At 43.8% G+C, this 23,513-nt stretch overlaps 1 protein-coding gene across 1 annotated transcript in view; it reads right to left on the bottom strand.

The window, feature by feature from the left end:
* Positions 1 to 5,958: 5,958 nt before the first annotated feature.
* GGCT (gamma-glutamylcyclotransferase) overlaps positions 5,959 to 23,513 on the bottom strand; it is a 35,670-nt gene continuing 18,115 nt past the window's right edge. The window contains exons 2-4 of the mRNA XM_030206204.1: positions 22,974 to 23,119; positions 13,056 to 13,191; positions 5,959 to 7,574 (exon numbers count right to left, since the gene is read on the bottom strand). Of these exons, the coding sequence (XP_030062064.1) occupies positions 7,416 to 7,574; positions 13,056 to 13,191; positions 22,974 to 23,119 (441 nt within the window). The 3' untranslated portion in view covers positions 5,959 to 7,415. The remainder of the gene's footprint in view (positions 7,575 to 13,055; positions 13,192 to 22,973; positions 23,120 to 23,513) is intronic.

Raw genomic sequence — 23,513 nt, 5'->3', positions numbered from 1 at the left:
CTTTAGAAGAAGCTAGAGCTATTATCAAAAATTGTCCACAATGTTCCTTTTCAGCTCCTACTACCTTTTTTCCTGGAGTTAATCCTCGTGGTCTGGAAGTTAATAGCCTCTGGCAAATGGACGTTACTCACTTTCCCCCTTTTGGTCAATGGTCTAAGCTTCATGTGGTTGTTGATACTCATTCTGGATTTTTGTGGGTCACTGCACAAAAAGGGGAAACTACATCTCATGTCCGCTCTCATCTTCTCCAAGCTTTTGCGGTCATGGGTGTTCCTAAAACTCTCAAGACAGACAATGCCCCTGCTTATACTTCCACCTCCTTACAGGAGTTCCTGACCCTCTGGCATATTGAGCACCTTTTTGGTATCCCCTATAACTCCACTGGTCAAGCTATTGTTGAACGTGCTAATCGCACACTGAAAACTGCTTTAAGTAATCTGACTACAAAAAAAGACGGTATTCTCCGTCATAGAGTAAGCATTGATGAATGCTTAGCACAAATCCTTTACACACTGAATCATCTCAATCTCATCAATAATCCTGCTACAAAAACTTTTTCTTCCAGATTTGAACAACATTTTCGTACTCCTGCCCCACCTTTATCTCGTCCTTTGGTCATATACCGACAACTACCTTCTGATCAGTGGAGTTCCCCTGTGCCTCTCCTTACCTGGGGTCGTGGTTACGCTGCTGTTCAAACAGATTCTGGCCCGGTGTGGATTCCAGCAAAGTGGGTGAAACCTCATGTCGTGGCATCAAGGTCTTCACAACCCAATTCCCAATTTCACACTCACCCTTCAAGGACCGCAGATGCAAACACGCAAACGGTCAGTGACTCGTCAACCTAATGCTCCTGTTACTTGGGGACAAATTAAAGCCTTGAGTCAACAAGCTACAGAGACTTTAGAAAAAGCTCATATTGAAAAGACTGATGATAACTTCGTAGTGGCTATTATTGCAGCGCTTAATGCTAATTCCATTACATTGCTTCTACTGTGTTGTTGTTTGTACATACCTTGTGGACAGTCACAATTACTTCCCACAAAAAATATTTGGGAAGCGTTTGCAATTTCACTGAACCAAACTGATTTCTGTCTTTCTCATCAAAAGGCAGTTGGAGAAGTTTTGGCAACTTGCCTGATTCCAGTATGTCATGATCCTAAAGATATGCAAAATGATACTTGGTTTTATTCACAGCTTCCTGTTAATTCATCCTATCGAAATGCTTCTTATGAATACCATAATTGGGGAACACAAACCCTGTTGCCGCCTACTTTGGCAATGCATGTGAGAACCAATCAAATAGCTAGTATCAATATGACATGTGCTCGTATGGTTAATTGTACCCGATCAAATTGTGTTAATTTTGGACCAACTTTGTTAAATTGTAGCTCCTACGAAAATGTTTCATATATTTATAAATTTACTCATTTACCCCCTGGCTGGTTTTGGTCATGTGGAATGTATACCTTTAATTATATTCCAGCTAATATATCTGATGGTACTACATGCTGTCTAAGTCGACTCACTATGGTACTTCCCAGTAAACATATTTTATTTTCTAACTCCTCACATATGCGATCCAAGCGTATGACCCTTGCTGCCAATTGCAATGATAATGTTAAATTTCTGAGTCAAACTGAATATCTGGCACTTGCATTTTCATTAATAGGTGTCCCTGCATTGGCAGCGGCAAATGCAAAAAATATTCGTGAATTAGCCTGTTGGGCAATTAAATCAATCAATGCAACCTCCACTGCTATTAGTTTACTTAATGCTGAGCAACAGCAATTACGTCATGGAGTTTTACAAAATCGAGCAGCCATTGATTATCTTTTATTACTTAACCATCATGGTTGCGAAGAGTTTCAGGACATGTGCTGTTTTAATTTATCTGACAATTCAAAGGCCATTGACAAACAATTAGCTTTCCTACGGAATTTAACTACTCATATTACTATTCATAATAACCTACTCTCTGATGTATGGGATCAATTGTGGCAATGGATCCCTTGGACCTGGCTCCGCCCTATTATCCAGTATTTAGTCATTGGTATTTTTGTTTTCACTATTTTTTGCTGTTGTATACAATGCATTCCTAACCTTTTTTCTTTATGTTTTCCTCGTCCATTCGCTCCAACACGTCACTCTGCTCAATATGTTTATAAGCTATTACAAACATCTCCACCTCCATCTCCAGCTGGCACACCACGGAGATTTCATTAAAAAAAAAAAAAAAAAAAAAAGGTGGAGATGTAGATAGAATGTATTTGGATACAGGCAGCAGATGATGTTTTGTATATTCCTGAGAATCTAGCATGTGATGTTTTTGTTCTTTCCTGAGAAAGTAGCAGAATAGCAGGTGATGTTTGTACATTCCTGAGCAGGTTCACGAGCTGTTCATGTAGAGTTGTTCTTGTAAGCAATGCATGATCATGGTTGTGTAAGCAAAATGTAACCAATAGTAATGATAATACATGTAATATCCATGAATATTCATAGAGTATATAAGAAGGGGATTGACTCCCAAATAAAGAGTTTTTTTGCCCAGACACACGAGAGGAGAGTTATTTTGCAACAGTCAGTATTCTCAATGGAGAAGGGTAGATATTGGGGTTCCCTGGGATCTGTGCTTTTTAACAATATTTAAGTAGAGGAGTGTGGTAGCCGTGTTAGTCCAATCTTAAGGTTATCAATAGAAATCAAACAAAATAAAACATGGAAAAGAAAATAAGATGATACCTTTTTTATTGGACATAACTTAATACATTCCTTGATTAGCTTTCGAAGGTTGCCCTTCTTCCTCAGATCGGAAATAAGCAAATGTGCTAGCTGACAGTGTATATTTTGTTTGATTTCTATTGATAACAATATTTATAAATGATCTAGTGATGGCAATAAACAGGAGTCCAAGAAAAAAAAATGTATTCAAAGTTGTTAAATCGCAAGAAGATTGTGAAAAATTGCAAGAGAACCTTACGAGACTGGGCATCCAAAGAGCAGATGGCATTTAATGTGATTTAATTGTAAAGTGATATATGTAGGAAAGAGGAACTCAAAATATAGCTATGTGATGCAAAGTTCCACATTAGTCATCACCCATAAGGATCTAGGTATCACTGTTGACAATATATTGAAACCCTCTACTGTACAGCAGTAGCAACTAAGAAAACAGAATGTTAGGAACTGAGAAAAGAATGGAGAACAAAACTGAGATTATTATAATGCCTTTGTATCACTTCATGGTGCAACTGCATCTCAAAAATTGTGTACAGTTTTGGTCATTGCATCTCAAAAAAAATATATATATATAGCGGATTTAGATAAGGTTCAGAGAATGGAGATGAAAATGATAAAAGGGGTTGGGATGACTTCCTTATGAGGAAAGGCTAGAGGCTCGGGCTCTTCAGCTTGGAAAAGAGAGGTGAGGGAACATATGATAGAGGTCTATAAAATACTGATTAGAGTGGAAATGGTAGACATGACTTGTTTCCAGTTCTAAGCAGCAGGCTGGGACTTCTCATGCATGCGAGAGAAGTCCCAGCATGCTACCCAGAGTTTACTCTTTCCCCAAAATACAAGGACTAGAGGGCACGCAATGAAGGTACTAAGTAGTAAATTTAGAAAATGTCCTAGAAAATATTTCTTCACTCAATATGTGATTAAACTCTGGAATTCACTGCCAGAGAATGTGGTAACAACAGTTAGCTTAGCAGGTTTAAAAAAAAAAAAAGATTTGGATAATTTCTTAAAAGTCCATAAGCCATTATTAATATGGACTTGGAAAACATCCACTGCTTATTTCTAGGATAAGCAGCATAAAATCTGTTTTACTCTTTTGGAATCTTGCCAGGTACTTGAGAACTGAATTGACCACTGTTGGAAACAGGATACTGGGCTTGATGGACCTTCGGTCTGTCCCAGTATGCTCTAAGGGAAAGGAAGGTAGAGTAGATGGTATGGCTAGGTAGTCTGGATAGGCCTTCATTTTACCTGTTTCTGTGCATTTCTAGCACTGACAGTTTTCTGCGAAGTAAAGTAAATGATTAGTTATCTTTTGTAGATTAGTATTTTCCCTCTCCCAAAAAGATTATTGGAGGACTATTTTAGGCTTTTGATTGCTAAAGGGGACCATTGGCAGTGGCAGTATATGCCTAATGTAAGACGTTTTGATATGTTGAAAACGTATTTTTTTTTGGGGGGGGGGCAGGGAGTGTTTTACAGGATACTAAAGATCCAAAGAGGCTAAGGTACCCCAGTCCTGTCTCTGAGGAAATACACAGAGGGTGTTGTCAATCCAGGAATTCAGAAAAAATAAGAGAAACCTACTACTTGGCAAAGAAAGCTCAGTTTTGGTTTTTCTGCTGGCTGCCTAGATTATTTTGGACTTTTTCTTCAAAACATTATTGCTATTATAGATAGACAGATGTTTTCCTCTCCTGGGCCACCAGAATCCTTTAACGTGAATCCCTCTGGGGCTACCCTCAAACTGATGTTGAAAGGCTAACTATAGTACCTCCTCAATCATACCTCTTGCTCCCACAAAGGCACCCATAATTCTGCTCGCTCATCCAGCATTCAGACACACCCACACCCCAAACTTACCAATACAAACAGGAGACCAAGAAAAACAGTATGTTCAGACTTTCTGAACTGTTTAGATTAGTTATAAATATATGTCATATTTGGCTTTGTAAACATGGTCTTTTTTTTTGTTTTTTTACAAATCAACTGCAAATTTTACAACATGTATTGCACTATTAAAAGAAGTTGCTAAGCTTACATTATTATTGCTAGTATATGAAGTAGCTACAATAAGTTGTCTTCATCTGCAAATATTTTATTCTAAGTCATCCTGTAAGAATTCATGCCTTTGCCTTTGATGTTTGACTCAACTGACATATTGGCAGTCTTGACACAATACTTCTTCATGGGTTCAGACTACATCACCTAGAGAGAACCTACTTTTTTTTTTTTTTTAACTTGCTGTGGCCTCAAGATGGGTTTAATTAGCTGATTTAATGTTTGTATATCCATAACCATGCTGGTGCTCAAGGATTGGGAATACAAGTACTCATGGCATACTTCTGCACAAAAAAATAATTCTGTACCCCCCCCCCCCCCCCAAAAAAAAAAAAGGCAGAAAATTGTACAATGTTAAAATATATAACAAAAGCAAAAATTTTCATGTATTGCTTTTTAAATTATTCAAGTACACAAACTGTTTCATTTTTGTGTACTGGAAAACTATCAGATCCAGTCACTCCTACCCTTCCTCCAGCTTAGGCCCAAAGCTTGCCTTGCCCCAGGCTTAAGCCCAGCTTCTCTTCCTCCCAACATATGCAGTGCATCAGCTTACTCTTCCCCGCTCTAGACTTAATCACCCCAGTTTGTTCTTTCCCAGGCCTGATCTCCACTGCTCAACCTTTTTCCCCCTCCACACCAGGCAATGCCCCCTTTACAGCAAAAATTAGTGTTGGAAAGGGGACGGCCTTATAGGCCGTAGCCCATCCAAATTTTAAATCCTCTCCTGCTACTGGAAATGCTGCCACCCTTTCTTTAGGAAGCCGGAGGAAGGGGTGGTAGGTTGCACTACTGGTAGTAGGAGGGGATTTAAAATTTGGTTGGGCTAGGGCCCATGAGGCCTTCCCCTTTTTAACACTAATTTTTGCTGTAAAGGGGGCATTACCTGGTATAGAGGAGAGGAATGGGGGGGGGGGGGGGGGAAGGAAGCTAAGGAAATCAGACCTGGGGAAGAAAAGTAATTCTGTTTCCCAGTGCATATTTCCTAGTAAAAAAGGTGCTGGTACGCAAATGCTAGGCCACTCAGGGGTGGGGTAATCACTGAGGGACCCATCCCAAAATAGCCAAGCCCCCTGCAACCGGTCACAGAATGTATGACAAGGCAGAATTGGTGTGTAGAGCCTGAGCTCTTTCATTAAAACTTGGGGTCCATGGGTCACTTTTAGCAGACAACGGAAAAGGTGCCGGTACGCAGTACCCCCAAGTACCCCCTCAAAAAAAGCCCTGCTGTTTCCTATCTTCCCCCCTCACATCCCTGCATCTCAGACTTCCTTTTCTGTTGCTGTTCCTTCTCCTTGGTAGGCAGTAACAGTAAAATTAAACAAACAAACAAAAAAACATTAACATGCATAGCAAAGCCTTTGCATTCCTGTGCTAAAGGCTCTGATGTGCCCCACCCCTTGTGATGTACACTTGATATTGCCATAGAGGTCTGAATGCATCAGAACCTTGGAGAGCACAGATCAGAGGGAGGAAGGCGTGAATGCTCTGCAGTAGGTGTTACTGTTTTGTTTTTTTTCCTTTTGCCCATCAATGAGAAGAGCAGCAGCAGAAAAGATTCCAGAGGGGAAGATGCTGGCCCTGATAAGGGAAAAAGCAAAAAAGGAAGGAAGAAAGGATATAAAGGGGGTAGGGAGGCAAAAAAGAATTAGAGATAAGAGGAGAGGAAGATTTAAGGGAAGCCTGGGGAACAGAGATGAATGGAAAGTGACAAGTGGAAAGAGAAGGAACAAGGGAAAAGAGGACTAGAGGAAGAGATGAAGAAAAGGAGGTAAAAGAAGAAAATTATGGAGACATGTGCAACAAGGGGTTTGTGATAGCAGGAGGGAGAGAAGAATGGAAAAGTAGAATAAAAACAGAAGAAATGGAACTTATAAGCAAAAGGATGGGAAAATGTAGAAGTCCAAAGAGAATAAAATGAGCAAGAGAAGAAAAAATAAAAAGTAGAAATCTGAGGGGATAGAAGTATGGGAAAAGAAAATGCATTAAAAAGGAAAAGGTAAAGAAAAAGAATAAATCTAAATGAATAAAAAGGAAGACTAAGAATAGATTGAGAGATGCAAAATATTTAAAAAAATGCATCTCTCAATCGTCCTAGTTAGCTACAACCAGATAGGTGGGAAGGTTGAGGCTAATGGAAACAGGTCTCATGGTGGTGGTTTTTTTTTTTTTTTTTGGGGGGGGGGGGGGGTATGAAGAAAAAAAAGTGTCAAGGTGGAGGAGATCATACTCCTCCCCTTAAAAAAAAAAAAAAGCAGACCCTACATCTAGGACTCTAGGCTTGATCCACCCCCAGTTTTTCCACCTTCTTCTAATCCCACACAAGCCAACACTACTGCATCCCTCCTTTTCAGGCCCAACACTGCTGCTTCCCTCTTGTCCTGTACAGGCTGGGAACAATATCACCACTTCCAGGTTATCACAGCAAATCTTTCATGATAGATGTAAAATGCTTCACGAGCAAGAAATTCTGTGCAGATCAGCATTGTCGCAAAGTCCTCCAGCAGTACCCAAGAGGTTAGATTAGTCCTTTACGTGATAGGGTAGTTTCTGCAATCAATATTTCTTCTTATCAAGAACAGTAAAAAGACAGAAATACCAAACTGAAAACATTAACAGTTCTCATTTGTTATCTTCTTTGTTCGCCTCATTGCAGCTTCAATTTCTTCCATGACTGGCAAAGGTCCTGTGTAATTGTTGGTTTCTATAGCTTCTAACTTCTTTTGGTACTCAGCTGGCAAGCTATTCTGTTTTGCTCCCATACAAATGACCTGCAACAGAAGCAAAGATGGATGACAAATTAGTTCACTATTTAACCAGTGAGTAAGAGTTTTCCAGTGTCAATTAATAATGCACAGAGGTGCTCCTTGATTTTGGGAAGTAGTTGCTATGGAAGATTTTTATTATTTAGATTTTGCTCACACCTTTTTCAGTAGTAGCTGAAGGTAAGTTACATTCAAGTATTCTGGATATTTCTCTGTCCCAGGAGGGCTCACAATCTAAGTTTGTACCTGGGGCAATGGAGGGTTAAGTGACTTGCCCAAGATCACAAGGAGCAGCAGTGGGATTTGAACTGGCCACCTCTGGATTGCAAGACCGATGCTCTAACCACTAAGCCACTCCTCCACTCTGCAGTTCTGCAGTGTCAAAGATGGAAGCATTGCCTCATTGACATTCTTTTTCTATCATGGTTCAGGTTACCCAGTTTCTTCGATTGCTGTTTTACGTATTGTATTGATACGTTTTATTCTAAAGTTAATAAAATTGTATTAACCAGAATGCCTCATTTATCCTTGAATAGTTTATATGTCCTTCATTTTTTTTGTTCTTTAGCAAAATCAGTTTTAGTGAAGGAAGAGTTACATAATAGCAATCACTAATAGTTCATTATGTAATCTAGGACTGGGATTCTTGCTGTATACTGTACTAACAGAATTATTCTTTTTATCCATAGTTCTGTGGGCACAAGTGTTACATAATCTTATTTTACAGTGAGAAGGAGGAAAGGTCCTTTCAGTAACAGAGAAATGAACTAGGACTTGGAGCTTGCAGTGTGAAGCGGCCCCTCCCACCCCCCCCCCCCACCCCCACAAAAATTGCAGCAGGCAGTTCAGGGATCCTTGGCAGCCTAAAGGATACCTCAAAGACACATTGCTCAGCACCATCTGTTTGACCACAGGGACTGGCAGCTGTATTCCCTTATCCATAGGTTCAAGTACACCATCTCTGCAGTAGACTGAGCCCAGACTAATTCCCACAGAGGAGGATCTGATGCTGATCCGTCTTAATGCCTTGAGCTATGAGGCCAGCTCACTTTTTTTTTTAAATGTATTCTAACAAAACCACACACAAAAAAACCTCTCCCAAAAAACCCACACAAGACAATATGAAAAGCTGAAATGAACCAGAAACCTGTGATAATACTCAAGTTCAGAGGAAGTTCATAAAGTAAGCTTACAGAAGACTATGCGACTCACTTCCCTCAAAGGCTAATGGGATGAGCTGACAGTGAGAAAGTGAACTACAGGAACAGAAGATTAAAAAAAAAAATGAAAGATCAGTTCACTCTTCATAACCACATTTTAACAGATATTGAAATATGGAACAAAAGTACTAGCAAGCAAAACCTGGTCTAAAATTCTCTGTCTTCCACCCCCCCCCCTCCCCAAAGTATATTACAGCCACAGGGAGTGGCATGTTCCTTCACTATATAGTTTTAATAGTAGCTTTCAACATCTGGTCATTAAACAGCATTGCTCAAAGTAATTCCAGTCTGAGCCTAATACGTACCCTGTTTCAGATCAGCAAATGCCTGCTGGAACATCCTGGCCCTCACATCAAAACAACCTAAACAAAATGAGCTTTTCCTCTTCACTGGTGTTTTCTTGTAGCCTACTGATCTGTATACATCACACTGAAGTAATGGCTACTAGGAAAATCGCCTTCAAGGTTAAGATCCTTAACCGTAATCCCCGATAAGGGTTCGAAAGGAGGACGCTGAAGCGCTTTGAGAACTAGATTACGGTTCCAGGATGGCAGAACTGGCAAGTGCGGAGGACGCAACTGATTCGATTTACGCCCCTCAAAAAACAAACGCCATCTGGGTGGAAGGCGATCGACGCCCCCTGAAGTTGGACTCTAAAGCATGCCAGAGCTGCCACCTGCACCTTAAGAGAATTCAACGAGAGTGATTTCTGTACACCCTCCTGAAGAAACGCGAGGATAACCGATACCGAAGCGGCTGACAATCCTGAACTCGCACACCACGAATCGAAGGTACGCCACACCCTAGCATAAGCTATTGAGGTGGATCTTTTCCGAGCCTGAAGCACTGTAGCGCTAACCACGTCCGGATACCCTTTCCTTCTCAACTTTGCCCTTTTAAGGGCCAGGCCGTAAGACCAAAGGGGGAGGGATCGTCCATCATGACTGGTCCCTGCAGCAAGAGACCATCCTGCGCCTGGAGCCACAGAGGACGATCGAACAGGAGCCTGACCATATCCACGTACCAGGGACGTCTGGGTGAATCCGGAGCTACCAGGATCACTCGACCGGGATGACTGGGAATGCGAGTCAGTAACCTGCCCACCATAGGCCACGGGGGAAAGGCACAGAGCAGGCCCCTGGGCCAAGGTTGCAAAAGAGAATCTATGCCTTCTGAGCCCAGCTCTCTTCCCCTGCTGAAGAAACGGGGAACCTTTGCATTGAATGTGGTGGCCATCCATCACCGACATCCCCCTACTGGCAGCTATCTGATTGAAGGCCAGAGGGGAGAGTGTCCACTCCCCCGGCTCCAACTAGTGGCGACTAAGGAAGTCCACTTGTACATTCTGTGACCCCGCTATATGAGCCGCCATCAAGAGAGAGATGAGTTTCTGCCCAACAGCAGATCAGGGCCGTCTCATGCGCTAGTGGTGCACTCCTGGTGCCCCCAACGGTTCACGTAGGTGACCACCATCGCATTGTCCAAGATAACTCGAACTGGGCAACCACGGAGAAGAGACAGAAACTCCCGAAGAGCCAGATGAATCGCCCACAACTCTAAGTGGTTGATGGACCAAGACGCCTCCAGAGGTCCAAATGCCCTGGGCCGTCCGTGGTCACGATCTTCCATTCTGGGGTATGCAAAGGAATGCCCAACACCAGATTCTTTTGAATGAACCACCAGTGCATGATTGTGTGCAGACGGGTCAAACATGGCACCCGAACCTCGTAATCCTCCGAGAGAGGAGACCAATGGCTCAGAAGGTGCCACTGCAGGGGGCGCATGTGAGCTCTGGCTCACTTTACGACGTCCAAGGTGGAGGCCATGGAACCCAGAACTTGTACATAGTCCTAAGCCCGCGGGTTCGGAGTTTGGAACACAGCTCACAACTGACCCTGCAACCGCTATGCTTGAGCTGAAGGAAGAGAAACTATCCCTGTTCGGGTATCAAAGCACACTCCCAAGTATTCCAGCGTCTGGGAGGAGGGCGTAAGGCTGCACTTTGGGAAGTTGATCACCCAACCAAGCGATTGAAGCAACCCGACCACTCTATCAGTTGCCAGTCGACTCTCCTCGAAAGAAGACGCCCGCATAAGCCAGCCATCTAGATAAGGGTGGACTTCAATCCCTTCCTTTCTGAGATAGGCCGCCACTACGAGGACCTTGGAAAAAGTTCAAGATGCTGTGGCTTGGCTGAAGGGCATCGCTTTAAATTGAAAATGACGACCGAGCACTGGAAAGCGAAGAAAACGCCTGTGGGGAGGCCAAATTGGAATGTGTAACTAGGCCTCCTTGAGATCAAGAGACGTCAAAAACTCCCCTGGCTGTACCGCTGCGATCACCGAGCGGAGAGTTTCCATGCGGAAATGCCAAACCCGTAAGGACCTGTTGACGCATTTGAGATCTAGGATGGGTCGCCAAGAACCGCCCCTTTTTTGGTACCACAAAATAAATGGAGTATCGACCGCACCCTCTTTCTGCTGAGGGTACAGGCTGGACGGCTCCCAGTCGTTGTAAGTTGAGGAGGGTGTGACGTACTGCCCGCACCTTGGTGCGAGATTTGCAAGGAGATTCCAGAAACGAGTCTACTATCGGATGAGCCAATTCCAACTTGTAGCCGTCTCTGATAACCTCCAAGACCCATCCGTCGGATGTTACCCTGGTCCACTCCACCAGGAATAGGGACAGCCTGCCCCCAATAACCGGCTGGAGATGGACCAGGGCCCCATCATTGGGCGGACCTGGCTGTGGGCTGGTTTCTGTTACCGGAAAGGAAGGCCCGCCTGTCACCTCGAAAGGGCTGAGGTCTCTGAGAAGACCTTGCTCTCTGAAAAGAGGCCTCACAACCTGGACGGTAATGACGTGTATCCCTAAACTTAGGTCTAGGTCCCGCCGGTCGCACAAATTTGGACCTGTCCTCCAGGAGGCGCTGGCCCTTAGAGTCACCGAGGTCCTTCACAATCTGTTCTAGGTCTGTCCCAAACAAAAGCTTTACCCTAAAAGGAAGCCTTGCCAGCCATGACTTAGAGGCCATGTCTGCAGCCAAATGTCGCAACCACAGCCAGTGATGCGCGGTGACCGCTAGGGAAACCTCCTTCGCCGAAGCCCTCAAAAGATCATAAAGAAGATCCGCAAGGAAGGCTAAACCGGACTCTAAGGCTGGCAAAACAGCCATGAGGTCCTCCGGAAAGGAGGCTTTTTGTACCCACGATAAGCATGTCTGCGCCGCATAGGAGCCACAAACTGAAGCTTGCAGGGAAAGGGCCGCTACTTCAAAGGACAGCTTCAAGCAAGTCTCCAACTTACGATCCTGAGGGTCCTTGAGTGCCATGCCACCTTCCACAGGGAGAGTGGTTTTCTTAGTGACCGCTGTGATTAATGAATCCACCGTAGGAACCTTCAGCAAGTCTAAGTCAGCAGCAGGCAGTGCATAAAGATGCGACATAGCTCTAGCAATCTTAAGCCCACTGTCCGGCATATCCCACTGCGCCAACATAAGAATTTTCATGGCCTCATGCACATGAAAGGAACGAGGTGGGCATTTGGAGCCAGACATAATAGAGGGCACCGGACCTGTTCCCCCTGACGATTCAGGGGGTGAAATGGCCAAAACCTCAAAAGCCCGAACAATCAGGGAGTAACCTGTTCCGGGGCAGAGGGAGCAGGGAACCAGCAGAGCCGACAGGAGCGCGGCTGCTCTCTACACCCTCCAGCAGCGTGCACCCGGGGCGGACCGCCCCCACCGCCCCACCCATGCTACGCCACTGTCTAGAGAAATCCATGTCACAGATTTGACTTCAGAACCAGCTGAAGCATTTTATTTAAAGTTCAAAATCATTTCTATCTTTAATACAACTAAAATGTGCCTTTCCCAAAATGTGAATGGTACAACACTTTCCACCTGAAACAAGTATTCTTCTGGGTTTTGCATATAAAACTTACCATTTCTACGAGGAATTTACTCCAGACACAAAAAGACTATTTTTTGTTATTTCAATACCTATTTAAACACCACTGGTTTCAGATATTATCATTTGTCTCCTTAATCATGGGTGTTATTTTCAAAGATAGCCTCCAAATGCCAAGATTAGGACAAAACGAGTCCCAGGCTAAATTATGTCCAAAGCCCTTGAAAAATAAATCAATGACAAAGGTTGTAAGGTCCCTTAAAAAAAATGAACAGATTTTATATTTCCTCACTTCCTGCAAAGAGGAAATACCAGTTTTGTTGATGACATGACAGGCTGAACTGAACAGAGATGCTTACCCATTTGTACTGTGGTGATGGCAGGGCAAAGACAGGATCCTTCATTTCATAGCAGCGACAGATCAGTTCATTTCCTTTCTCAGTGTGAACAATGATCTCTATGGGAACATAAAAACCATACGCAACACCTTCTTGTCTGGAAAAGAATATCATAAAAGCCTTTTCAGTATCCTAATTCAGGCTACTCAGCAGAAGAGTTGGTTTAATTTTACAGAAATATTAATCTATATCAAAACCTGTTCTGAGGAAATACAAAATGAATAAGATATTGATGACCCTAAAGAAAGGTTGCTTATTTTTAGTAGGTACTCCAATGACAGCAGAATAATCCACACAAATGGGAGACATCATCCAATGACACCAACAGACAATGTTCTAGAAAAGCCTTTCCAATACATATATAGGATTTCTCCTTTACATACCAGTTCAGGAGCCCCCTTCAGTCTTATAATTCAACTTCTGAAAGCTCCACTCAGGAAAAAAATGTTAAACTCGAATAGCAAAGAGGCGCCGAGTGTCTTGCAACAACAGAAGAGATAAACAGAAAGCAGGCACTGAAAGTCCAAAGAGGTCCTTTACTCGTACAGACTAGACGTGACCACATTTTGCCAATTAGGCTGCATCAGGCATACTAACATAAAACAGCTAACCATGGACAAGAAAGGCTTAGCCTGGATAGCAAAACTGATCACCCAAGATGACTTCAGCAGTAGGTTTTTTTTTAAACAAAAAGTGGAGAAGCTTCATACCTCTGTTTTATGTCACTACTCCTGACACAACCTAATTGGCGAAACGTAGCTACGTTGGGTCTGCACGAATAAAAAACCTGTTTAGACTTTCATTGTCTGCTTTCTGTTTAAAAATGTTAAAACTCTATATCCTGATCCAGGGACTACTGATGGGGCTTAGAACATGACTCATTTCTCCAAGTATGCTTCTTCCCCCTCCCTCCCATTTCTCTTACAGACATTCTCTCCACTTCCTGCATTCACTAGCATCCCCTCCTTCTGGAACAATTTTCTTTCTGCATCAGTTTCTCTGGAACTCGTTGCCAGAGTCCTGGAGAAAAAAAGTCCATAGTCTGCTATTGAGACAGACACAGGGAAGCCACTGCCACTGCTTGTCCTGGGATTAGAAGCATGGAATGTTGCTACTATTTGGGTTTCTGCCAGGTACTTGTGACCTGGATTGACCACTGTTGGAAACAGGATACTGGGCTAGTGGACCATTGGTTTGACCCAGTATGGCTATTCTTATGTTCTTGCTGGCTTTCCAGTTATCCCCAACATATTTGTTGACACAGTCTTCCACATGGCCCTGCCTTATTACACAATTATGCATGTACTCCATTATGAGCAGAATTCTGAAGGGGCATAACTTAATTCCTGGGCTGCAACTCCAACTTTAGCAATAAACTGTACTCATTTTACAGGTTGTGAACAGTGGCGAAGCAGGGGGGGCTGCCACCCGGAGCGGTTCGCCGTTGCACCCCCCCCCCGGATGCAGCATGATGACCCCCCCCCCCCGACCAGCTCCCGCACCCTACCTTTAAAAAGAATATCGGAATCCGAGGCGAGGCGTAGCGCCTCGCGCCTGCCCTGCACGTAAAAGAAATGTGGACCGTCGGGCCTTCCCTCGCTCTATCTGTCCCGCCCTTGCGGAAATTGGAAGTTGCGTCAGCGGAGGGCAGGACAGATAGAGCGAGGGAAGGCCCGACGGTCCACATTTCTTTTACGTGCAGGGCAGGCGCGAGGCGCTGCGCCTCAGATTCCGATATTCTTTTTAAAGGTAGGGTGCGGGAGCTGGTCGGGGGGGGGGGGGGGTGTTGATGCGCCAAGGGGGGGAGCTGGCAGGGAGCACCCCCCTGAGCTGACACCCGGGGCGGACCGCCCCCCCCCCCCTTGCTACGCCACTGGTTGTGAAGAAACAGTGTGTTTTAAGCCTGTAAAATGTATTGGATATCCCCCTGTTTTAATTATGTCTGAAGTGTATTTCTCCTATTTGGCCAGCAGATGGTGCATGTTTATGCTTAAAGCTGTTATAGGGAACTGAGGGGGTCTTCTACTAAAGATTAGCTCGCATTATCTGCAGCAGGGCCCATAGGAATAAAATGGGTCCTGCTGCAGATTACTTGAGCTAATTCTTTAGTAAAAGACCCATTGAATGTTCTTTTTCTTTAACAGGCTCTGATTGGCCTGGAGTTTGAAATTACCCAGTAGTGCTGACTGTTGCTTCACTCGTAGCCTGGAAGAAGAAAGGAACAGATCTTTTTGCTAAGGCTCTGTGAACAATTTTATGTCCTGATCTTCCCAGGTACTGTTTAGCCAGCATGCAAATGTTTAGTTAGTGTTATAAATCGATTCATATTTCAGTTACCCGTTATTGTTTGCCAATTGCACATTTTTTTCCACTGTTCCAAGTTCTGAGGATAAACACAATTGTTTGTTCATTCTGCCTGTCTGGTCAGGTAAAGAATCCTGGTGGTTTGTCTGTTGGGTCTGAGTGCTTTCTGGGAACTGTGGGACCACTAGGAGTGTGGCCCAGTAGCCTAGAAATGACTGGGGATAATTTCTGCAGGGGAGACTCACCCAAAGGCGGTTGTGATCCAATTGGTGGGAGGAAGGTGCTAGTGTAGAACACAAGCAGCAGGTGGAGGTGGACCTGAGCTGTACTGGGGATAGACTGCAGGGTAACCAGGCAGGTGGCTGTGTGGTTCGTGACACAGGTCATTCAAAAATTAAAAATAAAACTAACCACATAAATTTAAAGGCCTTTATAATAGATCAAGCACCCCACACAATTTTAAACAGCTCAGCCACATTAAGATGCTGTAACAGTTCAGTAGCATGATGGAAACTAGCCTTTTGCACTGAATAAGGGTCATAACTACCACCGAAAGAGCCCAGCATAAAGCTTGGGGCTGCCCACTGGTAGGGGCCGCTTGTTGCTGAAGAAAATGTTCTTGTTTTCTAAAGTAGCTGCAAGTGGCAGGTGTTTGTGCCAGACAGTAACACACAAATAGACACACACACTTGTGCTTATGCAAGTACATCTATCTACATATAAATACACACAAAACTAACACATATATACTTTCCACTGTACCGCTCACACTCAGTGTCCTCCTAGTCACCCACCCATACAGATGCTACCAGCCTACTGAGGCAGTTTTCAATGCATCTTCCTTCGCAAAGGACGTGCCTTTCCGCAAACTGAGAAAGTGCGACACAACGGTACATTTACTTTAGGCGTGTACTTTTCAATTTGCAATTTTTCAACTCAACATTACAGATACTGAACAGTGAATCAAAGCTGTATCTGAAAGGGCAGGGAAACAAATTAAGTGAAATGAGGACTAGTGCTTGCCTGCAGGATTATCTGTCACTACAGATCCCAGGCTCAAGGCACCAGCAAATAAATGCACATCTGCATCTATTACTTGACCACCCCAATCATCAACTCTAGAACTCTTCTTGGGTCTAAAGGGCCCTCCCCTTCCTCAGATCAGCATGCATCAGCTCCCCAACCCACTCAAGACTGCCAATGTGGCCCCCAGGCCAAAACGTTCGCCTACCTCTGTTCTAGGATATACAGAAGGCTGAAAAGCATTTGTCTGCAAAGCTAAGAGTATAAAGCTGCAAATGCTCATAAACGTAACAGAGGCAATCTCAAGGACTGAGGAAGACTGATGCCACCTTTCCTACCTCCAACAGATTAACTCAAGGTCCTGTCATGCAATAAATCATACTACTCTGCCTCATGTTGCTGCAGTGCTGCAAAATAAAGATAGAGGATTCAGACAAACAGAAGATGGAGAGACACATTTAAAAAAAAGCAAAGAAAGAAGGAAGGAAGAGAATGATGCTCTGCAAAGCCACAGCACAGATAGATCTGAAGAGCTCCTGCTGAGCCTGGCCCTGTTAATGTAATAATAGGTTTACACATTTCATGAGTTAAGTGGTATAAAATTTTACTTGATACATATTGCTCCCTGCAAAGCCCAAGAGAAATACTATACACAAGTAGCAGTGACTATTCCTCTCTCCAAAAAGAGAACTAAATTGCATTATTTACATTATTGCAATAAAGTATACTATCCAATTTGTAATTTTCATAAAGCCAAAGCCTCTTTGCTTGTGGGGGCCCTTGAGGCCCTTGGCTGGCTGGTTTATGGACTAGGGTCTGCTGGACAGTTGCTGTTCACTTGTGCCCTGTGATATTCTACCTATGCTAGAGGTTGATGGGTTAAGCTCGGCCTATCTCGTTTCTATGTTTTGGCTGTAATATAAGTAACCCCACAAAAAGTATGGATACTGAAACACAGAAAAATGTAGGCACATAAAGACCACTCATGCCATCTAATCTCCCCATCACTCCCTTAGAGATCCTATGTACTCGAATTCAGATACTGTTTGTCTCCACCACTTCCACCAGGAAGCCATTCCACAAATTCACCACCCTTTCCATGAAGTAGTATTGCCTCAGATTACTTCTCAGTCTATCCCCTTTCACCTTCATCCTATGCCCCCTCGTTCCAGAGCGTCCGTTAAATTGAAAGAGACTTGCCTCCTGTGCATTTATCATATCTCCCCTCTCCCACCTTTCTTCCAAAAGTATGCATATTGAGATCTTTAAGTCTGTCCCCATACGCTTTATGACGAAGACCACTGACCATTTTAGTAGCTGCCCTTTGGCTCAACTCCATCCTGTTAATATTTTTTGAAGGTGTGGTCTCCAGACTTGTATACAACGTCCTAAATGAGGTCTCACCCATAGGCGGTCGGTGGCCCAACTGTTTGGGGAGGCTAAAGGGGGCGGGGTTGGGGTGGGGCCAGGGGTGGAGCTTACATCCATAATTGTCTAACAGAGAAAAAAATAAGTAAAAATAAGTCACAATTAATACCATTTATTAAATTTAGATATTAGATATGTATCATATGTCAAAGAATAAAGTGGTTGCTCAAAGCATATACTAACCACAACCGCTCAACTGCAAAACACTATGCACAAATTTGTGCAAAAACACACCCAGAACCTTACTGTACCATAAATATTACACTGGGCAGACCCTAATACACCTTAGAATAATGTCTGTACCTTTCTGGTACATTTTCTTGGTCTGGGGTAACTCAGGTGTCCATTTTCTTAAATCAAACATATCAAACTGTCCTATTATTTCTATAACCACAAGAAATTGATTTCCCTCCTCCATTTGGCAATTATGAATGTTTACAGAAATATTTAACTGTACAAAATAGATGCAACAAAACTAATGTTTGTTTCAAGTTCTGCCAACCAGCTGTAGATCCCAAACTAGGAAACAAATCCTTTTTTCCACTGTTATCAAATTAATGTCCCTTCATCTCTCAAACCCCCATGAAAGAAAACTGAACTGGTCGCTTTCTGTGCATGAATAAATTATTTGTGTGTATATGTGTGTGCTCTCCTCACTTTGTACAAATTTTGTCCTTCGTGTGAACTGAGCCACCCATGTTTCACTTTTGCTTCACTTCAAAAGCAGCTGACGCAAAATGAGGTCCCGCGACCGCTCGAGATTTTGGCGGGAGTAGGCACAGTGTACTCACGGGTGGCGGGCTATGCTACTCCATGTCCTTCGGCCCTGCTAGAATGATGGGCACCTTCTCCGACCACCGTTCATTCATTCTTTTAGTGCACAACTGAGCCTGGAGCTTCAGCTCCGTACTGCTGCACCTCCAGCTACAGTCCGTCTGTTAATCATCTCTCTGCCACCCCTCTCCTTTCCAATCACTACCGGTCAAGGGCCTAGGAGCCAACTTTTCAAAATGATTGGGGGTGCTGAATTTTATTTTTTTTACAGGTGGTGCATTCCCCTGCCCGACCCCTCCCTCCGTCTCCCCTGTCCCTCTCTCTGAGTTCCAGGCCTCCCCTCCCTGCCTCCGAGTTCCTGCCCCCCTCTCACTCTCCCAGTTCCAGACCAGGCCAGGCCAGGCCCCCTCCCCTCCCCCTCTGAGTTCCAGGACTCCCTCCCTGCCTCTGAGTTCCAGGCCCCCCCTCTCACCCTCCCAGTTCCAGACCCCCCCTCACCTACCCTCCCTCCCAGTTCCAGGCCGGCCCCCCAATCTCCCTCCCTCCTTCTGAATTTAAAAGTCACTCATCTTACCTCCTCGTCGGAGGAGTTACATCTGCAGCAGCAGCAGCAGCCCAGGAAAAAGCGTGTAGGCAGGAGACTCAGAGCTGTTCCGTCTGCTCTCTCTGAGCTCTGGTCCCGCCCTCATTTCCTGTTTACGCAAGGGCGGGACCAGAGCTCAGAGAGACCAAACGGAACAGCTCTGAGTCTCCTGCCTGCACGCTTTTTCCTGGGCTGCTGCTGCAGATGTAACTCCTCCAACGAGGAGGTAAGATGAGTGACTTTTAAATTTTGAAAGGGAGGGGAGACGCCCTGCAGGGAACTCCTGCCAGCCCGGAAGTGAGTCACGCAGCCCGTGCAGGGGAGGGAGAGAGCGAGGAGAAACCACAGCGGGGCGCTGCAAAAAAAGAGAGTGGACTGGCTTCCCCAAGCCTCTTATACCGAGCGCCTATGGTCTCACCAGAATCTTATACAAGGGCATCATAACCTTTTTTCTACTGGCTATTCCTCTCCTTATGCACCCAATCATCCTTCTAGCTTTTGCTGTTGCCTTTTCTACCCATTGGCTACCATAAACAAAGTGAAATGGTCAACTTTATTGACTGTCAGAACCAAGACTCAACACGAGTCATGTTTTGACTGCAAGGCTTTCCTCAGAGTGTTAGTAAGGCTGTCATAGGATCAGTAAAAAATGTTGCTGCATATTAGTCGCAAAATATCAGCAAGCCACTGCAGCTAACTATGCGTGTTGGAATAAAAAAAATCAAGTGGCAGCAAACCAAGTGAACAGTTGCTCAATGAGGAATTGTTATTTCATTTGCTGCCACTTGGAGGGGCATAATCAAAAGGGAGGGACATCCAAGTAAGTGGAGCTGTGGCCAAGTGGTTACATCACTGGTCTTGTAATGCAGAGTTGGCCAGTTCAAATCCCACTGTTACTACTAAAAAAGCTGTGAGCAAAACCAGCTTTGATTTTCCAGTTCAGGGAGAAAGACGGCCATCAAGAGAACGACGGCCATCAAGGGAAAATGCACGGCAGGGACTTTTTAAATTTGTATGGTCCTTATTGAACATTTCTCAAAACAGTATCACAAAATACAGCACTCCAGAACAAGTAAGTCATAACATAACTGATCAGCAAGATCTAAATATCCAGAAGTACCAGTGCACTACGAATGCTGGCCCCTCCCACGGCCAAATGCCTTGGATTTGGCCGGGTTTCAGATGGCCGGTTTCAGTTTCCATTATCACTGAAAAACAAAGTCGGCCATCTCAAACCTGGCGATCTATGGCATTTGGCCGGCCCCAACCGTATTATCGAAACAAAAGATGGCCGGCCATCTTTTACGATAATACGGTTCCGGACAGCTCTTTGCGGCGCCGCCAAAATAGATGGCTGGCCATCTATTTGGCCGGCGCCATTCGATTATGCCCCTCTATACATACATCACTGGTCACCACGTCACCCAGGCTTTTTACATCAGCTAAGAGAAGCCCCTTTTTCAGCTAAGCCAGAGTCTCATGACCAGGAGCGGTCTTTCTATGCGATGCGTCCATCCATAGATGAGCTTCAGGCTTCACTGTTCATAGTTCCCCTTTTTATTAGGCTTAGAACTCATTTTCAGAGTGGAGGAAAATTACAGAATGCTTGAGACATGTGGGAATGTGGTCACATGTTTCTCTGTTCAGGTGGCCAGCCTAGACTCGAAACATGCTCCATCTACCCCCGCACATAGCTGTGTCTTTTCTTACACATTCCAAATCATTTTCACACAAACAGAACAATCATTTTAATGAGAAAGAGTGCAGTGTCGGTCACTCAGATAAGAGTTGGAAAGCAATCTAAATCCTTCCATTACAGAAAGGAAAAAAAAAAAAAAAAAAAAAAGATTTGGAGCTTTGCAACTATGCCAAAAATGAGATGATCAAAGGCTAAGAAACTCTTTTACTAAGTCATGTAAGCATCTGCGCGCCAAAATGGAGTTACTGCCCGACTACCATGTGGCTCTTGCGGTAATTTCATTTTTGGCGCGCGTCCAATACATGCGTCTGAAAAATATTTTCGGGCGCACGTAACGGACGAGCACCAAGTGGCATTTGACACGCGAGGGTCATTACTGCCTGGATTCTTTAATACTAGGTCAATGGCTGGCGATAAGGTCTCAGACCCAAAATGGACGCACAGCAATTTTGATTTTGCTGCAAGTCCATTTTTGGCAAAAAAAAAAAGGACTTTTTTACAGGTGTGCTAAAAAATGGATCGGTGCGTGCCCAAAACCCACGCTTACACTACCACAAGCCATTTTTCAGCGTGCCTTTGTTAAAGGACCCCTAAGAAAACTATGGGGTACAAAACAAAACCAACAACCAAAAAAAAAAACCCAACAACAACAGATGAAAACAAGCCTCAAAAGAAAACTCTTCTCTTCCGTTCTGCTGCTATGCATGAAAAGGGCAAAGGGCCCCTGTGAGCTGATGTGTGTTAAAGTCCCATACATGACCAGAAAATGCCTGGAAAGTTTTTCAGAATGCAGAGACCATCCAAATCCATGCAATTAGATTATGTTACCTCCTTGAACCCGATATATCGTGTTTGTCCTTGGAAATGTAATGTTTAATGGAAGACAGCTATAATGTATATTGAGCAAGTTGTCTTCAACGTCCTTGGATTCTATACAGATGGCAATAACCTTTATTGGGCCAAAATGAAACGTTAGCCCAAAACGATAAGAGCTTTGAAGAGTACATAAGTCTTACTGAAGAAAGTGTGTAAGATGCATCAACGTTAACATACACTGGATGCCAAAAGTAACAAACATATATTCTATTACTAGTAACACAAACCCTTAACTCCCAATAACACGCAACATTTTTAGGGAGCTGCAGCACTTGCAAATGCATACAAAGCAGAAAGGCACATATGTGGCCATCACTGGGACAAGGTGACTAAAGTCAACAGAAAGAAACAAAAAAACAGATTTTAATGAATTCTGTTAGAGCAAACAATTTGTAATACAACAGTCCAAACCTATCCCTTTCATGTAGAAAAAAAAAGTTACAGAAGTTAAAACATCTAACATTTTCAGACTGCTTATAGACTCGTGACATGAAAAACTGGCCATTCTTAACATTTTGGATCTGAGACTTTAGTCACCTATTCCCAAAGACAGTCATACATGTTACAAGTCAGAGTAAAATTACTTTTCATACAGAATTTATTAAATTCAAAATCTTTTAGTGAGAAGTATGATAAAAGTGTAACAATGTTATATGTTAGTGTGTGTTAGCAAACAGGCCCCATTAAGTGCAAATTTTCACACAAACATTTCCCCTGAGGCCCTAGGCTATCTGGTTTATGCTCTGGGGTCAGCTGGATAGTTGCTCTTCAGCTTTGCCCTGTTAATGGGTTAAGCTCTGTTTGCTTCATTTCTATTTATATTTTGGCTGTAATACAGGTAAATCCCTGAACAAGCATGGATCCTGACTTGTTTTCTGTGAAATTATATTGTGGATATAAATTGCTTTCTGCTTGCCATGTAAACTGCCTTGCTGTCTGGATCAAAAGGCAGTTTATTAAAAACATTACATTTTTCACTCCCATTCACTGTGGATATTCTGAAAAACCAACTGACTGGGGTATCCCAAGGACAGGTGCTCTATAATTGAGTACAAAATGGCAGCTACAATACCGACAATGGCCTCTTTAAAGCCTGGGGTTGGAAAGGAAAAGCTTTGCCCCTCTCACAAACATCGCCTTTGCTTTCTTGTTGTGTTTTTGCATCGATTGACATAACTTATAGGTCACCTACTCATCCAGAGTACTCAAACTGTCCTTGTTCATTTGCCATACAACTCCCCACACTTTGTCTCCAGGACTCGGAATAATGGTAGCTGAACCTCCATGCCACCGGGAAGTAGTTCGCCCTTCAGCATTGCCAAAAGCCAGTTTAAAATCCTGCAAATTAAACCAGACAAAAAAAAAAAGAAAATAAAACAGCATGCATACTTAAGTAAATACAACAATCTAAAAAATGTGAGGAGTTAAAAGTGGTAGGAGGAATGATGTTTCAAGAAACTATGTGGGTCACTACTTTTGTTATAGATGCAGAATGAAAAGAAATGTGGAAGATGTAGCCCCAAATATATTGCATAATGGTTTTCAGCCCCTCCCCCATGGCCACATGGGTGTCTGCGGCACCCCCCAGACACATGGGTCTCCGTACCCCTCCCACCACAAAGGTCTTCCTTTCCCTGCAGCCCCCTCCTCTCCAACCAGCACACCTTCCCCAAATCCAGCATTGCTCCTACCTTCCTTCCTGCAGGTCCAGGATCGCTGCCGCTTCCTTCTC

The sequence above is a fragment of the Microcaecilia unicolor genome, chromosome 1 (genome assembly GCF_901765095.1).
Source record: "Microcaecilia unicolor chromosome 1, aMicUni1.1, whole genome shotgun sequence".
NCBI classification, from domain to species: domain Eukaryota; kingdom Metazoa; phylum Chordata; class Amphibia; order Gymnophiona; family Siphonopidae; genus Microcaecilia; species Microcaecilia unicolor.
Note: the sequence above shows the minus strand (reverse complement) of the source record. Positions and strands in the feature narration are given on the sequence as shown.